General features: G+C 39.7%; 1 protein-coding gene across 1 annotated transcript; it reads right to left on the bottom strand.

Annotated features, from left to right (window-relative positions):
• Window positions 1–8,701: 8,701 nt before the first annotated feature.
• Window positions 8,702–9,186, bottom strand: LOC122729559 (40S ribosomal protein S19-like). The gene has a single exon (XM_043968505.1). The coding sequence runs from the start codon at window positions 9,178–9,180 to the stop codon at window positions 8,743–8,745; it is 438 nt and encodes a 145-aa protein (XP_043824440.1). The 5' UTR covers window positions 9,181–9,186; the 3' UTR covers window positions 8,702–8,742.
• Between the last annotated feature and the right edge of the window lie 4,924 nt (window positions 9,187–14,110).

The raw sequence follows: 14,110 nt of genomic DNA, 5'->3' as shown, positions 1-14,110 counted from the left end.
ATACTTTCAGGATTTTAAGAGCAGTTTTGTGAATTGCTATTCTCTTTAAAATATCTTATGAGGGGCAGCTAGGTGGCACAGTGGATAAAGGATAAAGGCCCTGGATTCAGGAGTACCTGAGTTCAAATCTAACCTCAGCAGACACTTGACACTTATTAGCTGTGTGACCATGGGCAAGTCACTTAACCCCCATTGCCCACTAAAAAAAATATATCTTATGAGCCCCCACTACTGTACTTCCTCTTAAAAATCAGACATTAGATCCAGTTCTTTAACAAAGTCATTTATTCAAATGACATGACAATAATACTACTTTAAAAAGCATCCCTTCCCCCAAACCACAAATAAACCCAGAGTCTGTGGGGGAAAATAGGCATGAATTTAAAGTAAATTGTTAGTGTGGCAAACATGTGGAGGGTACACATTGCTAAGACAATTTACTGGGCCTTAATATCATTTCTTTCTCAAGAGAGTTCTCATGAAATTCACTGCATGGCATGCCATCTGGTTATCTTTTCTAGGTATAGTTCTACTGGGTAGACTTTTCATAGGACATGGTGCTTCAGCTGAACATGACAATCTATGGCTGGGTTGAGTCAAGCAGGTTGGTAAGCTGCCATGTTGCCTCTCCCCTGAGTCCTACTAATTTGGGACTGCTCCAGTTGTGTCACCTAAGCCAGTGGACAGATGCTGGATTGGGATGGGCAATTTATTCAGCTGTTGGGCAGCTGCTATTGGACTAGTCAAGGCAGGATGCTCTGCCAATGGGCAGGAGCTGCCAGTTGCACCAAGCAAATTATTCTACCAAAGGTCAGCTATTGTCAAGTTGGGCTGGCCAGGTCATTAAGCTATCTGACTATTCACAAGGCAAAGAATCTTTCATAGATTGATTGGTTAGTCAGCTGGAGTGCCTAGGCTCTCTTTTTGAAGAGCAGTTACCTTTTTTTTTGGTACTGTTAGCCACTGGGTGGCACTGTGTTCTCTTTAACTGGATTGTTACTGTCCTCTTATCAAGTAGATTATTTATCATGCTCTTTCCTGACCTTTAACATAGTATTCATAAAATACACCCTCTTTTCATTCCCTAAGAGCATCAACCTCGCTTATTCAACAATCCTTTTAGATTCAAAAGTACCTTCCTTTGGAAATGGACTCCACCTTGATTTGCATTTAGTCATTGATATTTCCCAAAGTCCATATGGGATCTTATGCAGAGGAGTGTCTTGGTACAAATTTATGACTGCATAGGGCTAATTGTATAGGACTCTCTCCTCATTGGTGGAGATTTATTATTATTATTATTTTTTTTTGCGGGGTAATGGAGGTTAAGTGACTTGCCCAGGGTCGCACAGCTAGTAAGTGTCAAGTGTCTGAGGCCAGATCTGAACTCAGGTACTCCTGAGACCAGTGCTTTATCTACTGCAATACCTAGCTGCCCCCTGAGATTTATTATTAAATGCCCCACCCCTAAATGAGAGGTTGGGGAGAGTTAGAAGAGCTAGATTTTCATTCCCATATATCCCCTTCCAATTAAACAGATGTGTATTTTTCTATATTTTTCCTGGAGTCTATCTTTCCATTTCAGAATATCTACTCATTTCTCATCTTTTAGTCAGAAATTCTTGGAAATTCTCTATTTCATTAAAGACCCATCCCCCCCACCCTCCAACCCCCACCATAGGATTATACTTAGTTTTTCTGGATAGATTATTCTTCATTGTAAGATTTTATCTTTTGCCTTTTAGAATATCATATTCCAAGATTTCCACTTTTTTATGGTGTTAGCTGCTAAGTGTTGTGTAATTGTTATGGTGACTCCTTGGCGCTTCATCTCTTTTTCTTTTCTTTGACCAGGAAGCTCTAAATTTTGGTTATGATGTTCCTGGGAATTTTCATCTTTAGACTTCTGTTTTCAGGAGGTGACCATTCTATTTTCATCTTGCCATCTGGTCCCAAGCTAAGCAGTTTTTGTTTATGATTTTGATGTGGGGAAAATAGGGTAGGGGGGTTGGGATAGGGGTGGGGGTTTGAGGTCCTTAGGAATTCTTCTGTAAAGAATTACACCCTCTTGCACACAAAACCAATAGAATAAGATAATAGTTTATTTAGGGGCTGGGGAAGGGAAACCAAAAGAGAAATCCTTGGATTTCTTCTCATGGGGAGAAAGGCATGGCACAGAGCACGGCTCTGAGATACCAATCTCCTCGAGCAGGAGACAGGCAGATACTTTTATAGAGGTCCAATGGTGGTCCGATGAGGTGATCGTCTGATTGTGGAAAGTTCCACTATTGAGGGAGGACCACCCCCCTCTGATGGTGGCTGGGGGAGTTGGGTGAGGGGTGGCTGCAGATCTCTCAAGCCATCTCTCTCTCCTCCTCCAGCCACAAAGGCAGCAGCTACACCTAATCTTATCTCCCCAGGGGTGGAAGAGACTGGAATGAAGGGTGGGGGTCCTGGAGCTAGCTCAGTAAGATCTGATTCCACTTATCTCTTTAGGTGTGTCTGTCCTTTGGTTTAGTTTCTCTGGGAGAAGGTTCTTTGATGTGCCCCAGAGAACTTCTGGGGGTGCTCTTGATGTAGAAGGCAAAAAGGGGTTAATAGAAAAAACCTAAGACCCAAGCTTTAATTCAGATATTAGCTCTAAAAGGGAGTCAGACCTCAGTTAATGGATAACTTATGTTAGGTTCTCGTACCCATAGTGATCAACATCCATAAAGAACCAGAATAGGTCAGGTCAAAATAACAATAAAGGAAAAAGACAACCTATAGAAATTCTAATGAAAAATGATTCTATTTTGAAACTAGCCATGGTAATCAGAAAGAGACATGCACAGAAAAGGCGAAATTTGTCCCCAGATTCAACTTATGATGTGTAAACCCCCAAAACACACCACTGAAAAAGGTACCCACCTCAGGGGTTGGCTTAGGACCCCCAGGAACTCCAAATTAGGATAAGCCCTCCCTTGTAACACCCCAAGGTGGAGAATATTTTAATGAGAAGGACAGGCCCTCCCCTGTACCTCCCCAAAGTGATTATAATGAGACTGATAATCAATTTATCTATACTATAAATATAACTGTCTTTCCTTTCCTTATTTGAGAAATACCTTTCCACTTTTCTGGTACTCTCCCTGTGATCACTCACAGCATTGCAATAAAACTTGGGAAACTGAGTCACTGAGTCTTGTAATTCTTTTGGGGTGACTCACGATCAATTGGACCCCAAATTTCCTGCCCACATCACTCTGAGCCCATAACAATTTCTTGAAATGTGGTGTCTATACTTTTTTGGAAGGTCATGATTTTGATTTAGTCTGATAATTCTTATTCTCCTTGATCTTTTTTCCAGGTTAGGTGGGTTTTATAACATATTTCTTACTTTTTTATATATATAAAGGAAAGATTTTACTTGTTTATAGGTTAATAATTGGTGGGAGAGGTTATGGGGCAATATAGTACTGCAAAAAAAAAATTAGAAAAAAAGAAAGAAAAGATTGCCACTTTGAAATATGCAGAAGAGAGTAGAGAATCAGAAAGTGATATAGACAAGCAGAAAAGTGTTGGTACTACCACATTTAATATATGTGTGTGTATGTGTTATAGAGAAAATGATTAATGTGGAGGTCCTTAGGTATTCCTCTTTAAAGAATTACATGGGGGCAGCTAGGTGGCACAGTGGATAAAGGACTGGCCATGGATTCAGGAGGACCTGAGTTCCTATGTGACCCTGGGCAAGTCACTTAACCCTCATTGCCCCGCAAAACCAAAAACAACAAAAAAAGAATTACGCCCGTGGGGCAGCTAGGTGGCACAGTGGATAGAGCCAGTGGACACACACACACACACACACACACACACACACACAACAAGAATTATACCCTTATGCACACAAATCCAATTAGGATAAAATAATCTTTTATTTAGGCACTAGAGAAAGGAAACCAAGAGGGAAGTCCTTGGACTTCTTGTAGAAAGATGGCATGACACAGAGACATGGTTCTCTAAGATACCTATCTCCTTGAGCAGGAGAAAGTCAAATACTTTTATAGAGGACCAATGGTGGAGGCACCAATGGGGTGATCATTTGACTGTGGAAAGTTACCTTTCGGGGTAGGGGAAGCTGGAATGAAAGGAGGTGGTCCTGACTTCTGGAGTTATCTGGCCCCTAGGAGCCACTCAGGTAGTAGCCACACCTAATAGAATTATCTCCCTGAGGGGTGGGGGAAACTGGAATGAAGGGTGGTGCTCCTGGAGTTAACTCAGCCCCATTAGGGTGTCTCTTATCTCTTTAGGTGTGTCTGTCCTTTGGTTTAGCTTCCGAAGGAGAAGGGAGGTCGGATTTGAACTCAGGTACTCCTGACTCCAAGGCTGATGCTCTATCCACTGCGCCACCTAGCTTCCCCTCATATACTATTTTTTAAGACTTTCTTTGGAAATGCTTCTTATTGCTTTTCTAGTTCATAATAAATTTTTTTTAACATTTTAGAGGTTTCCAGGGATGTGACCAATCCTTGACTAACCAATACCAATCTCCTCTTCACTTTAATAAAAAAAACTTTTTCATACTTGATAAAGGGATAACAAAGAATACACACTTTGAACTTCATTAGTATATAAATATGTTCTTATCTCTAATGCCTTACTTTTTTGAGTTTTTTTTTAAGATTTGTTATTTATTTGTAACATTCTTTTTAAATTTTGAGTTCCAAATTTTCTCCCTCCCTCTCACCTGCCCCCTACTGAGATGACAAACAAAATGATATCAATTATACATGTGAAATTGTTCAAAACAAATTTCTATATTGGCCATATTGCCAAAAAGGGGGGGCAAAAAAATAAAGTGAGAAAATTATACTTCAGTTTGCACTCAGAATTCATTAGTTCTCTCCCTGGAGGTGGGTAGCATTTTTTCATCATGAGTCCTTTGGAGATATCTTAGATCTCTGTGTTGATCACAGTAGCCAAGTCTTTCACAATTATCATCATTATGACCATTGCTATTACTGAGCAAAATGATCACCCAGTTGTTCTTACTTCACATCAGTTCATATAGGTCTTGCCATGTTTTTCAGAAACCGCCCCCCCCCATCATTTCTTATAGCACAATGGTACTCCATCACAATCATATAACACAACTTGTTCAGCCATTCCCCAAACAGTGAGTATGCCCTCAATTTCCAATTCTTTGCTACCACAAAAAGAGCTACTATAAATATTTTTGTACATAAAGATGCTTTTCTTTTTTTTTTTTTTTATCTCTTTGGGCTACAGACCTAGTAATGATATTGCTGGATCAAAGGGCATATACAGTTTTGGGCATAGTTCTGGACTATTCTCCAAAATGGTTGGTCCAGTTCACTTCTCCACCCACAATGTACCTATTTTCCCTCATAACCTCCAGTATGTTATTTCTGATAGGTGTGAGGTTATATCTCAGAATTGTTTTAATTTGCATTTCTCTAATTAGTAGTGATTTAGAGCATTTTTTCATGTGACCACAGATAGCTTTGATTTCTTCTGCTGATTTATTTCATATCCTTTGACCATTTATCAACTAGGGAGTGGCTCTTATTTTTTATAAATTTGACTCAGTTCTCTGTATATTTGAGAAATTAAATCTTTATTAGAAAAACCTGCTGTAACATTTTTTATAGCATTTCATTATCTGTGGTACCTTTTAAGAAAATGTATTATCCCTTATTATCTCTTTCAATTAGGTCTATTTTTGCTTTTGCTTTCTTTGAAATCATGATTGCCTACCCTGTTCTCTTCACTTCAGATAAATCATAAATAATACTCTCCTCCAGCCCTTCATTTCAATTCTGTGTGTGTCTTTCTGTTTGTGTGTGTCTCTTGTATGCCACATATTGTTGGATCAGGTTTCCAATCCATTCTGCTATCTGCCTCCATTCTATGGGTTAGTTCATCCCACTCACAATTATAGTTATGATCGCTAATGGTGCATTTCCCACCATCCCATTTTCCTTTGTTTATTCTTTTTCTTTTTATCCTGTCCCTTCTGAAAAGTCTTTCTTGCTTTCAACCACTTTCTCCCCCAATCTACTGTCTCCCTTAGCCTGTCCCATTATATCTCTTGTCCCCTTCTTTCTCTCTATTGTATAAGATAGATTTCTATACCCATCTGAGTGCATAGACACACACATGTATCTGTGTATATACATGTACATATGTATGTGTATATGTACACATGTGTGTATATATATACACCCACATGTATATTCTTCCCTATTTGAACCACTTCCAATGAAGTTTTCAAGCATTGCCTGCCATTATCCACCCCCCATTTTCTCCCCCACTATATAAGTTCATCCTTGCATGTCTCCTTTATGTGAGAAAAATTGTCCCATTCTACCTTTCCCTTCCTCTTTCTCCCAATGTATCCCTCTTCCTCATACATGCATTCTTTTTTTGGAAATCACCCCAACGTAATAGACTCATGGTGTGAACCCATGTCCTCTATTATGCAGATTCCCTCTATCTGCCCTAATAATGATAAAGTTCTTAGGAGTTACATGTATCATCTTCCAATATATAAATGTAAACACTTTAACTCCATTGAGTCCCTTATGATTACTCTTTCCTGTTTACCTTTTTATGTTGCTCTTGAGTCTTCTGTTTGAATCTCAAATTTTCTATTCAGCTTTTTTTTTTCCATCAGGAATGCTTGGAAGTCCTCTCTTTCATTAAATATCCTTTTTTTTTTCACCTGAAGAATTTTATTCAGTTTTGCTGGGTAGATTATTCTTGGTTGTAATACTAGCTCTTTTGCCCTCTGGAATACCATATTCCAAGCCCTCTGATCCTTTAATGTGGACACTGCTAAATGTTGTGTGATCCTGACTGTGGTTCCATGGTATTTTTGACTTCTTTCTTTCATGCTGCTTGTAATATTTTATCTTTGCCCTGAGAGCTCTAAAATTTGGCTATAATATTCATGTGAGTTTTCATTTTGGGATCTTTCAGGAGGTGATCAATGAATTCTTTCCATTTCTATTTTGTTCTCTGGATCTAAAATATTGGGGTGGTCTTCTTTTATAATTTATTGAAATATGATGTCTAAGCTCTTTCTTTTATCATGATTTTCAAGTAGTCCAATACTTCTTAAATGATCTCTCCTCAATCTATTTTCCAGGTCAATTGTTTTTTCAATGAAGCATTTTACATTTTTCTTCTTTTCTCTCATTCTTTATTTTATTGTTTCTTAAATTTCTTGGAGTCATTAGTTTCCACCTAACCAATTCTAATTTTTGAGGAATTATTTTCTTCAGTGAGTTTTTGTACCTCCTATTCTATTTGTCCTATTCTGCTTTTAAAGGAGTTCTTTTCTTCAGTGAATTTTTGTGTCTCTTTGACCATTAGGCCAATTCTGCTTTTTAAGGTATTTTCTTCATTACTTTTTTTCCTCTTTTACAAAATTGTTAATTTTGTATTCATAATTTTCTTCTATCGCTCTCATTTCATTTTCCAATTTTTCCTCTACCACTCTTATCTCTTTAATTCTTCCAGGAATTCTTGCTGGCCTTTGGTCCAATATGCATTTCTCTTTGAGGCATTGCTTGTAGCTGTTTTCACTTTGTTGCCTTCTAAGTTTATGTCTTGGTCTTCCCTGTCACCATAGTAACTTTTTATGGTCAAGTTCTTTTTTGTTGTTTGTTCATTTTCCCAGGGCATTTCTTCATTTTGAACATTCTGTTATCGTTGGGCTCTGATCACCTGGGAGTGGGAAAACACTGTCTCAAACTTCAGGCTTATGTTTTCAGAACTAATTCTGGGAGTCTTCAAGTTTTTGGTGTTTCCAAGGTCATATTATCCTGGGAGAGGTGTAGTCACTGCTCTCCTGGTCTTTGCTCAGTTTTTTACCCAGGAAGTCCATGCTTCTCTACAGCTATAAGTAGTAGTGCTCCTCTTGGCCCTAGAACTATGATCAGGTCCCCTGCTCCCTTATGACCAATCATAAACACTTCTCTCGACCCTGGAACTATGACCTAGAACTGCTTATGAGCAAGAGAGTTCCCAGTCAGTGCCAACTAACACCAAATGTAAGCAAAGGGTCCCCTGCAATCTCTTTCTTTCTTTCCTTATTTATTTTTATTTATTTTGGTGAGGCAATTGGGGTTAAGTGACTCACCCAGGGTCACACAGCTAGTAAGTGTCAAGTGTTTGAGGCCAGATTTGAACTCAGGTCCTCCTGACTTCAGGGCCAGTGCTCTATCCACTGAACCACCTAGCTGCCCCTCCTGCAATCTCTTTTTGACAAGTTGTCCAACCCCCTTAGCATCTCTGGGCTGAGAGCCCCCAAAGCTGCTGCTGCTGCTGCTGCTGCTATCACATCTGCCTCTAAGGCCCACTACTAGTGCTCCTGTACCTACTCCAGGCCTGAACCCACCTCAGTGTTACAGATCTGTCCTGAGGATCTTCTAAATTATCTTAGGCTGGGAAAAATGTCTCCCACTGAGCTGTCTCTTGACTGTGTCACTCCAAAATTTGATTTGGGGTGTTATTTTAAAGTTGTTTAGAGGAATGTTGGTATCTTTCATCTGAGTCCTGGCCTGTACTCTGCCATCTTGGCTTTGCCTCCTAACTCCTTACTTTCTTTGATTATATCAGCTGACATGGGAGTGGGGGAAGGGTTTTAGCTACAAGTAAGATGGAGAGGCCCAAGAGTCTTTTTTTTTTTTAAATGAACAAGGCAATTTATTAGTGAATCCGGTGTGGTCTGTCCTAATGTTTCTTGTTGGCAGCAGCCACCTGTCCGGCGATTCTGTCCAGGTCTCTCTGTCCCTGAGGTGTCAGCTTCCGGCTGCCATTCTGGTCCTTCTCCACCATCTTGAGGCCTTCCAGGGCCTGCAGGACCCTCCGGGCCACGCTCTTGGAGCCTCTGCTGAAGTGACTGGGCATGACCCCGTTGCGCTGGCGCCCGCCGTAGATCTTGGTCATGGATCCCACCCCTGCCCCGCCTCGGAGGTACAAGTGGCCGGTGGTGGAGGCAGCCCGGGTGTAGAACCAGTTCTCGTCATAGGGCGCCAGCTCCTTGTGTTTGGCCAGCTTGACCGTGTCCACCCATTCGGAGACTTTCAGCTTCCCTGACTTTTTCAGGAAGGCGGCCAGGGCCCAGATGAACTCCTGCTGGTTCAAGTCCTTCACTGTGACTCCGGGCATTGTGCGGGCTCCGCCCCAAGAGTCTTTATGATACAGTAGCAAAGCAGATGGTAATGCATCTTCTTTAGTGTCATTTGCATTAATAAAATCATATCACTTTCTGATCTTGAGTCATTTAACAATGCCAAGGATTTTTGTGCTGAGAACTTTTTTTTCTAAGTCTTCAGTAGCTGTAGTTTCTGAGGAAGAAGTTTCCAGGTCTCATCTCCAAAATGCTGCTTCATAATGGCTACAGGGGATGAGCTAAAAGTGGAGTCATTGGTCTGAGGGGCACTGTTATTAACAGTGCTCTTAGACTTACCTGGGGATCTTTGGCAACAGTTTGACAATTTGTGTTGGTGGTTGCAGATGTGGCACACCTCTTCTCTATATAGGTTGCTCTCATCTATAATGGTTTTTGAGAGACACCTTATGGAAAGAGAGCCTTTAAGACAGCATTTTGTTTTGCTAAATCAAATACTTTTAAAAAATATAAGTTTTTTTCTAGTAACAAAAGTTTATTTTCTCTTCCCCCCACACAAAGGAAGAGAAAAACAAAACCCTCGTAATAAATATGCATAATCAAGCAAAATAAAATGCTATAATGGCTATGTCCAAAAATATGTCTCACTCTGCATTTCAGTTCATCATCACTCTCTCAGGGAGTGACATTACCAAGCTTCTGAAATGATGTTTTGTCATTATACTGAGCACAATTCTTATCTTTCAAAGTTATCTTTCTCTACAATATTATAGAAATTTTTCTCAGGGTTCTTCACACTTCACTCTGCTTCCAATTATATAAGTTTTCCTAGGGTTCTCTGAATCATCCATTTTGCCATTTCTTAAGACATAATAATCTTCTATTCATACACCATAATTTGGTCAGCCATTCTTGAATAATGGGCATCCCTTCATTCTAGTTCTTTGCCACCACAAAAAGAGCAGCTATAAATATTTTTGTACATATGAGTCCTTTTCCTCTTTCTTTAATCTCTTTAGGGAATAGACCTAGTAGTGGTATTGTTGGGTCAAAGGGTGTGCAAAACTGAATGACTTTGGTGGCATGTTTCAGATTGCTTTTCAGAATGACTTGACCAATTCACATACACCAACATTGTATTAGTAGGCCTGCTTTCCTGGAACCTCTCCAGTATTTGTCATTTTCCTATTTTCTTTTTTTTTTTGGTTATCTCTGTCAATCTGATAAGTACTAAGCAGAACCTCAGAGATGCTTTAATTTGTGCTTTTTTTACTAGTGATTTGGAGCATTTTTCATATGATTGCTGATAGCCCGAATTGTTTCCTTTTAAAATGAATGTATATGCACTGTGTGTTTTGCCCATATAGGTAATGTGTGTCCACATGTGTCTGTCTAAATGTGGCTTGCATGGAGACAAGAAAAAATACGTCTAGAGTCTCTCCTCCACAACTTCTCAAGAGAGATTTATTCCTACCAAGAAGGGAGGCAAGCAATTGGGGCTCTCTTCAGAAAAAGGTGCTACCAGGCTAGAATTATGTCTACCTGCTCCCTTTAATAATGTTAGTCTAGGGGAAATAATTTTTAGGTTCAAGTTGAGCTCCTGATAGCTATTCTTTAACAGGAAAGGCATGCCTGAAGTTATATATCCAAGGCTTGATACAAAGTTCCATAATAAATACACTGAGCAAATAACAAATAAACCCATTTATTCAAACTGATAGTAAACAGACATTTTAAAAAGTACACATATGACAATAAATGTCAGACAATACACATAATAAATAAGTTATCTCACTGGGAATGAGATAAGTCATCTCAATGAAGAGAGAGAAAAAGAGAATCCTGGATCTCACACAAGGGGAAATTCCCCAAAGTTTCTAGTATAGCAAGTTGGGGATAGGGACATCATTTCAGCGGTAGCTCCTCTACATATCTGCTTCTTCCCAGGGTCTCTCCCTTCAGGGACCTGAAGAGAATGTGGAACTGCTTCTCTTCTCTCAAATCTGGAAACCAGAAGACCATGATCTCTTTTCTCCCCCAAACTCTTGCCAGCTTTGTCCTTTACACAGGTGTGGATGATTGAGCACAATCTATGCCCAGTCTCCACTAATGGAGCATTATCTCCACCAATGGGGAGAATCTTATGCAAATAGCCTCTAAGCCTTTGAAATCATGGTGCTTTACATTCTGATCTCCTTTGACCATTGGGCAATGGCTCTTGTCATTATCAATTTGAATCCAGTCCTTAGATTTCAGATGAGACCTTTATCTGAAAAATTCACTACAAATTTCCCCCCCATTACCTGTTTCCCTTCTATTTTTAGCTTCATTAGGTTTTTTGTGTGTAAAAGCTTTTTACTTTTTACTATGTAATAAAGATGATCTATTTTAATCTTCTATAATCCTCACTGTCCCTTCTTTAGTTATATTTTCTGTTCCTATCCATATATGTGAGAGATAATTTCTTCCTTGTTCTTCTAATTTGTTTATGATGCCATTTTTTATGTCCAAACTATGTATCCATCTGGAGCTTATCTTGGTGTGAAATGTTTATCTACACCTAATTTCTACTCAACACCTTTCCAATTTTTGCAGAAGTTTTTATGAAATAGCAAGTCCTCACCCAGTAACTGGAGTCTTTGGCTTTATCAAATACTACGAGTTTTCTTTTTGACCTAGTCAAACTTTCAAGAATCTCAGTTTCTGGGTAAGGTTCTCCATTCTTTTTTCTAAGCTATTAATTCTCCTTCCTCCCTGGCTATCATTTACTTTATTTATTTATTTATTTATTTATTTTTGTAGGGCAATGAGGGTTAAGTGACTTGCCCAGGGTCACACAGCTAGTAAGTGTCAAGTGTCTGAGGCCAAATTTAAACTCAGGTCCTTCTGAATCCAGGGCTGGTGCTTTATCCACTGCGCCACCTAACTGCCCCTATCATTTACTTTAACTTCACATTTTGCATCTCTTGTTTAATTTCTTTCAGGGAGTGTTGTATTCCTTGTACCTAGGACATACTTTTCTCTGAGACTCTATTTGGATCTGTTGTGAAGGTATACTTACCTTCTAGATGTACCTCATGGGTTTCTCTCAGAGTATTTTTTCCATTACATTTTGTATAGTCTTCTTTCCTGGTAGGACCCTTCTCCAGCCCTCTGCTAACTTTTGGCTGTAGTTTTGTGTAATTTTGTACTAGAACTGGAAGGAAGGATAGATGGAAGGAAGGAAGGAAGAATGGATGGAAAGGAGAGAGGGAAAAAGGAAGGAAAGAAATAAACATTTATTAAGTGCCTGTTGTGTTTCAGGAACTATGACAAGTTCTGTAAATAGCTCATTTGTTCCTCAAAACAACCCTAGGTGGGACAACTAGGTGGTCCAGTGGATAAAGCACCAGCCCTGGATTCAGGAGGACGTGAGTTCAAATCTGGCCTCAGACACTTGACACTTACTAGCTGTGTGACCCTGAGCAAGTCACTTAACCCTCATTGCCCCACCCCCCAAAACAAACAAACAAAAAACAACCCTAGGAAGTGAATACTATTATTAACCCCATTTTACAATTGAGGAAACTGGGGCAGGTAGAAGTTGAAAGAGTTGCCCAAGGTTACATAACTAGTAAGTGTGTGAAGTGGGACTTGAACTCAAGTCTTCCTGACTTCAGACTCCACTGCACTACCAGCTGCCTCCACTGCTTACTTCCATTTTCCTTTGGTTTTCTTTATCATTGTTTTATGGTCCTTTTCAGATATTTACTGGGATGTTTGTGGGAGAAGTGGGCTCCTCCACAACTTTTCACATCACCACAAGTCATACAAGTGACATTTACCATGCAACCTAGGCTAGTTTTCCGTAAAAGGGAAAGAAAAGGGGTGGCTAGGTGGCACAGTGGATAGAGCACCGGCCCTGGAGTCAGGAGTACCTGAGTTCAAATCTGGCCTCAGACACTTAATACTTACTAGCTGTGTGACCCTGGGCAAGTCACTTAACCCCAATTGCCTCACTAAAACAAAACAAAACAAAACAAAACAAAACAAAACAAAACAAAACAAAAAAAAGGGAAAGAAAATGTCCTCAAAACTTGATTGATCCAAGAAACTAAGAGTCAAGCCATTGACTTAGCTTCCTTGTCACCTAAGTACAAAAGCCTAGCATGTGAGGAATCACTTGTTCCTCAGGCTTGGTAGGCAAGCTGCCATGGCATCGAAAGACAGAAAGAACCTGTGCCCAAGTCAATACTGTATTCTTGCTCAATACCCCCTTCTGTGCTATTGTTAATTCAACTCCTTTTCCTTAGATAATAGACAGTCTACAAATGTCTCTCATTTTGTTACAATTCTAAACCAGAACCACTGCACTGGCCTGAGTCAGGTCTGGCTTAGAACACCATCTTAACTGAAAGTTAAGTGTTAACATTTGACAGTACAGTGTCAAGTAAGTCAGTCAGTTAATCCGTAAATCAATCCTAGATGTGCCAGACATTGTGCTAAGCACTGAGCATCTAAAAAGAGGCAAAAGACAATCCTCAAGGAGCTCACAGTCCAATGGGGGAGGCAGGCAAACAAATATGGAGAACTATGTGAGTGGTAGGGGTAAGAAATCTGGTTGCAAGGGGTTCAGAAATGAATAGTGAAGAAGTGGAGGCAGACGACTTTTGAAAATTTCTTTTTATTCAGTGAGTTTAGCAGTGAAGGGGAGGAAATAGCACTGTAGCTGGCTGGGCAGGAAGGGTCAAGGGGAGGTTTTTTTTAGACTTGCTGAGAAATTTTTTTAGGCTTGTTTGTGCATAGGGAAATCTGAAGGGGCCATTGGTGAATGAGAAATTAAAAATGCATAAGAGAGAAGGGGTGACTGCAAGAATAAGGTCCTGAAGAGGCCAAAGCAAATGGGATCAAAGGTTCATATAGAGGAATTAGCTTTTTTTGGTCCTATCTAGAAATGCACAAATAAAGACAGAGCTAAAAAAAATGGAA

The sequence above is a fragment of the Dromiciops gliroides genome, chromosome 5 (genome assembly GCF_019393635.1).
Source record: "Dromiciops gliroides isolate mDroGli1 chromosome 5, mDroGli1.pri, whole genome shotgun sequence".
Taxonomy (NCBI): domain Eukaryota; kingdom Metazoa; phylum Chordata; class Mammalia; order Microbiotheria; family Microbiotheriidae; genus Dromiciops; species Dromiciops gliroides.
The sequence above is the reverse complement of the archived record's forward strand: the minus strand, read 5'-3'. Positions and strand labels throughout refer to the sequence as shown.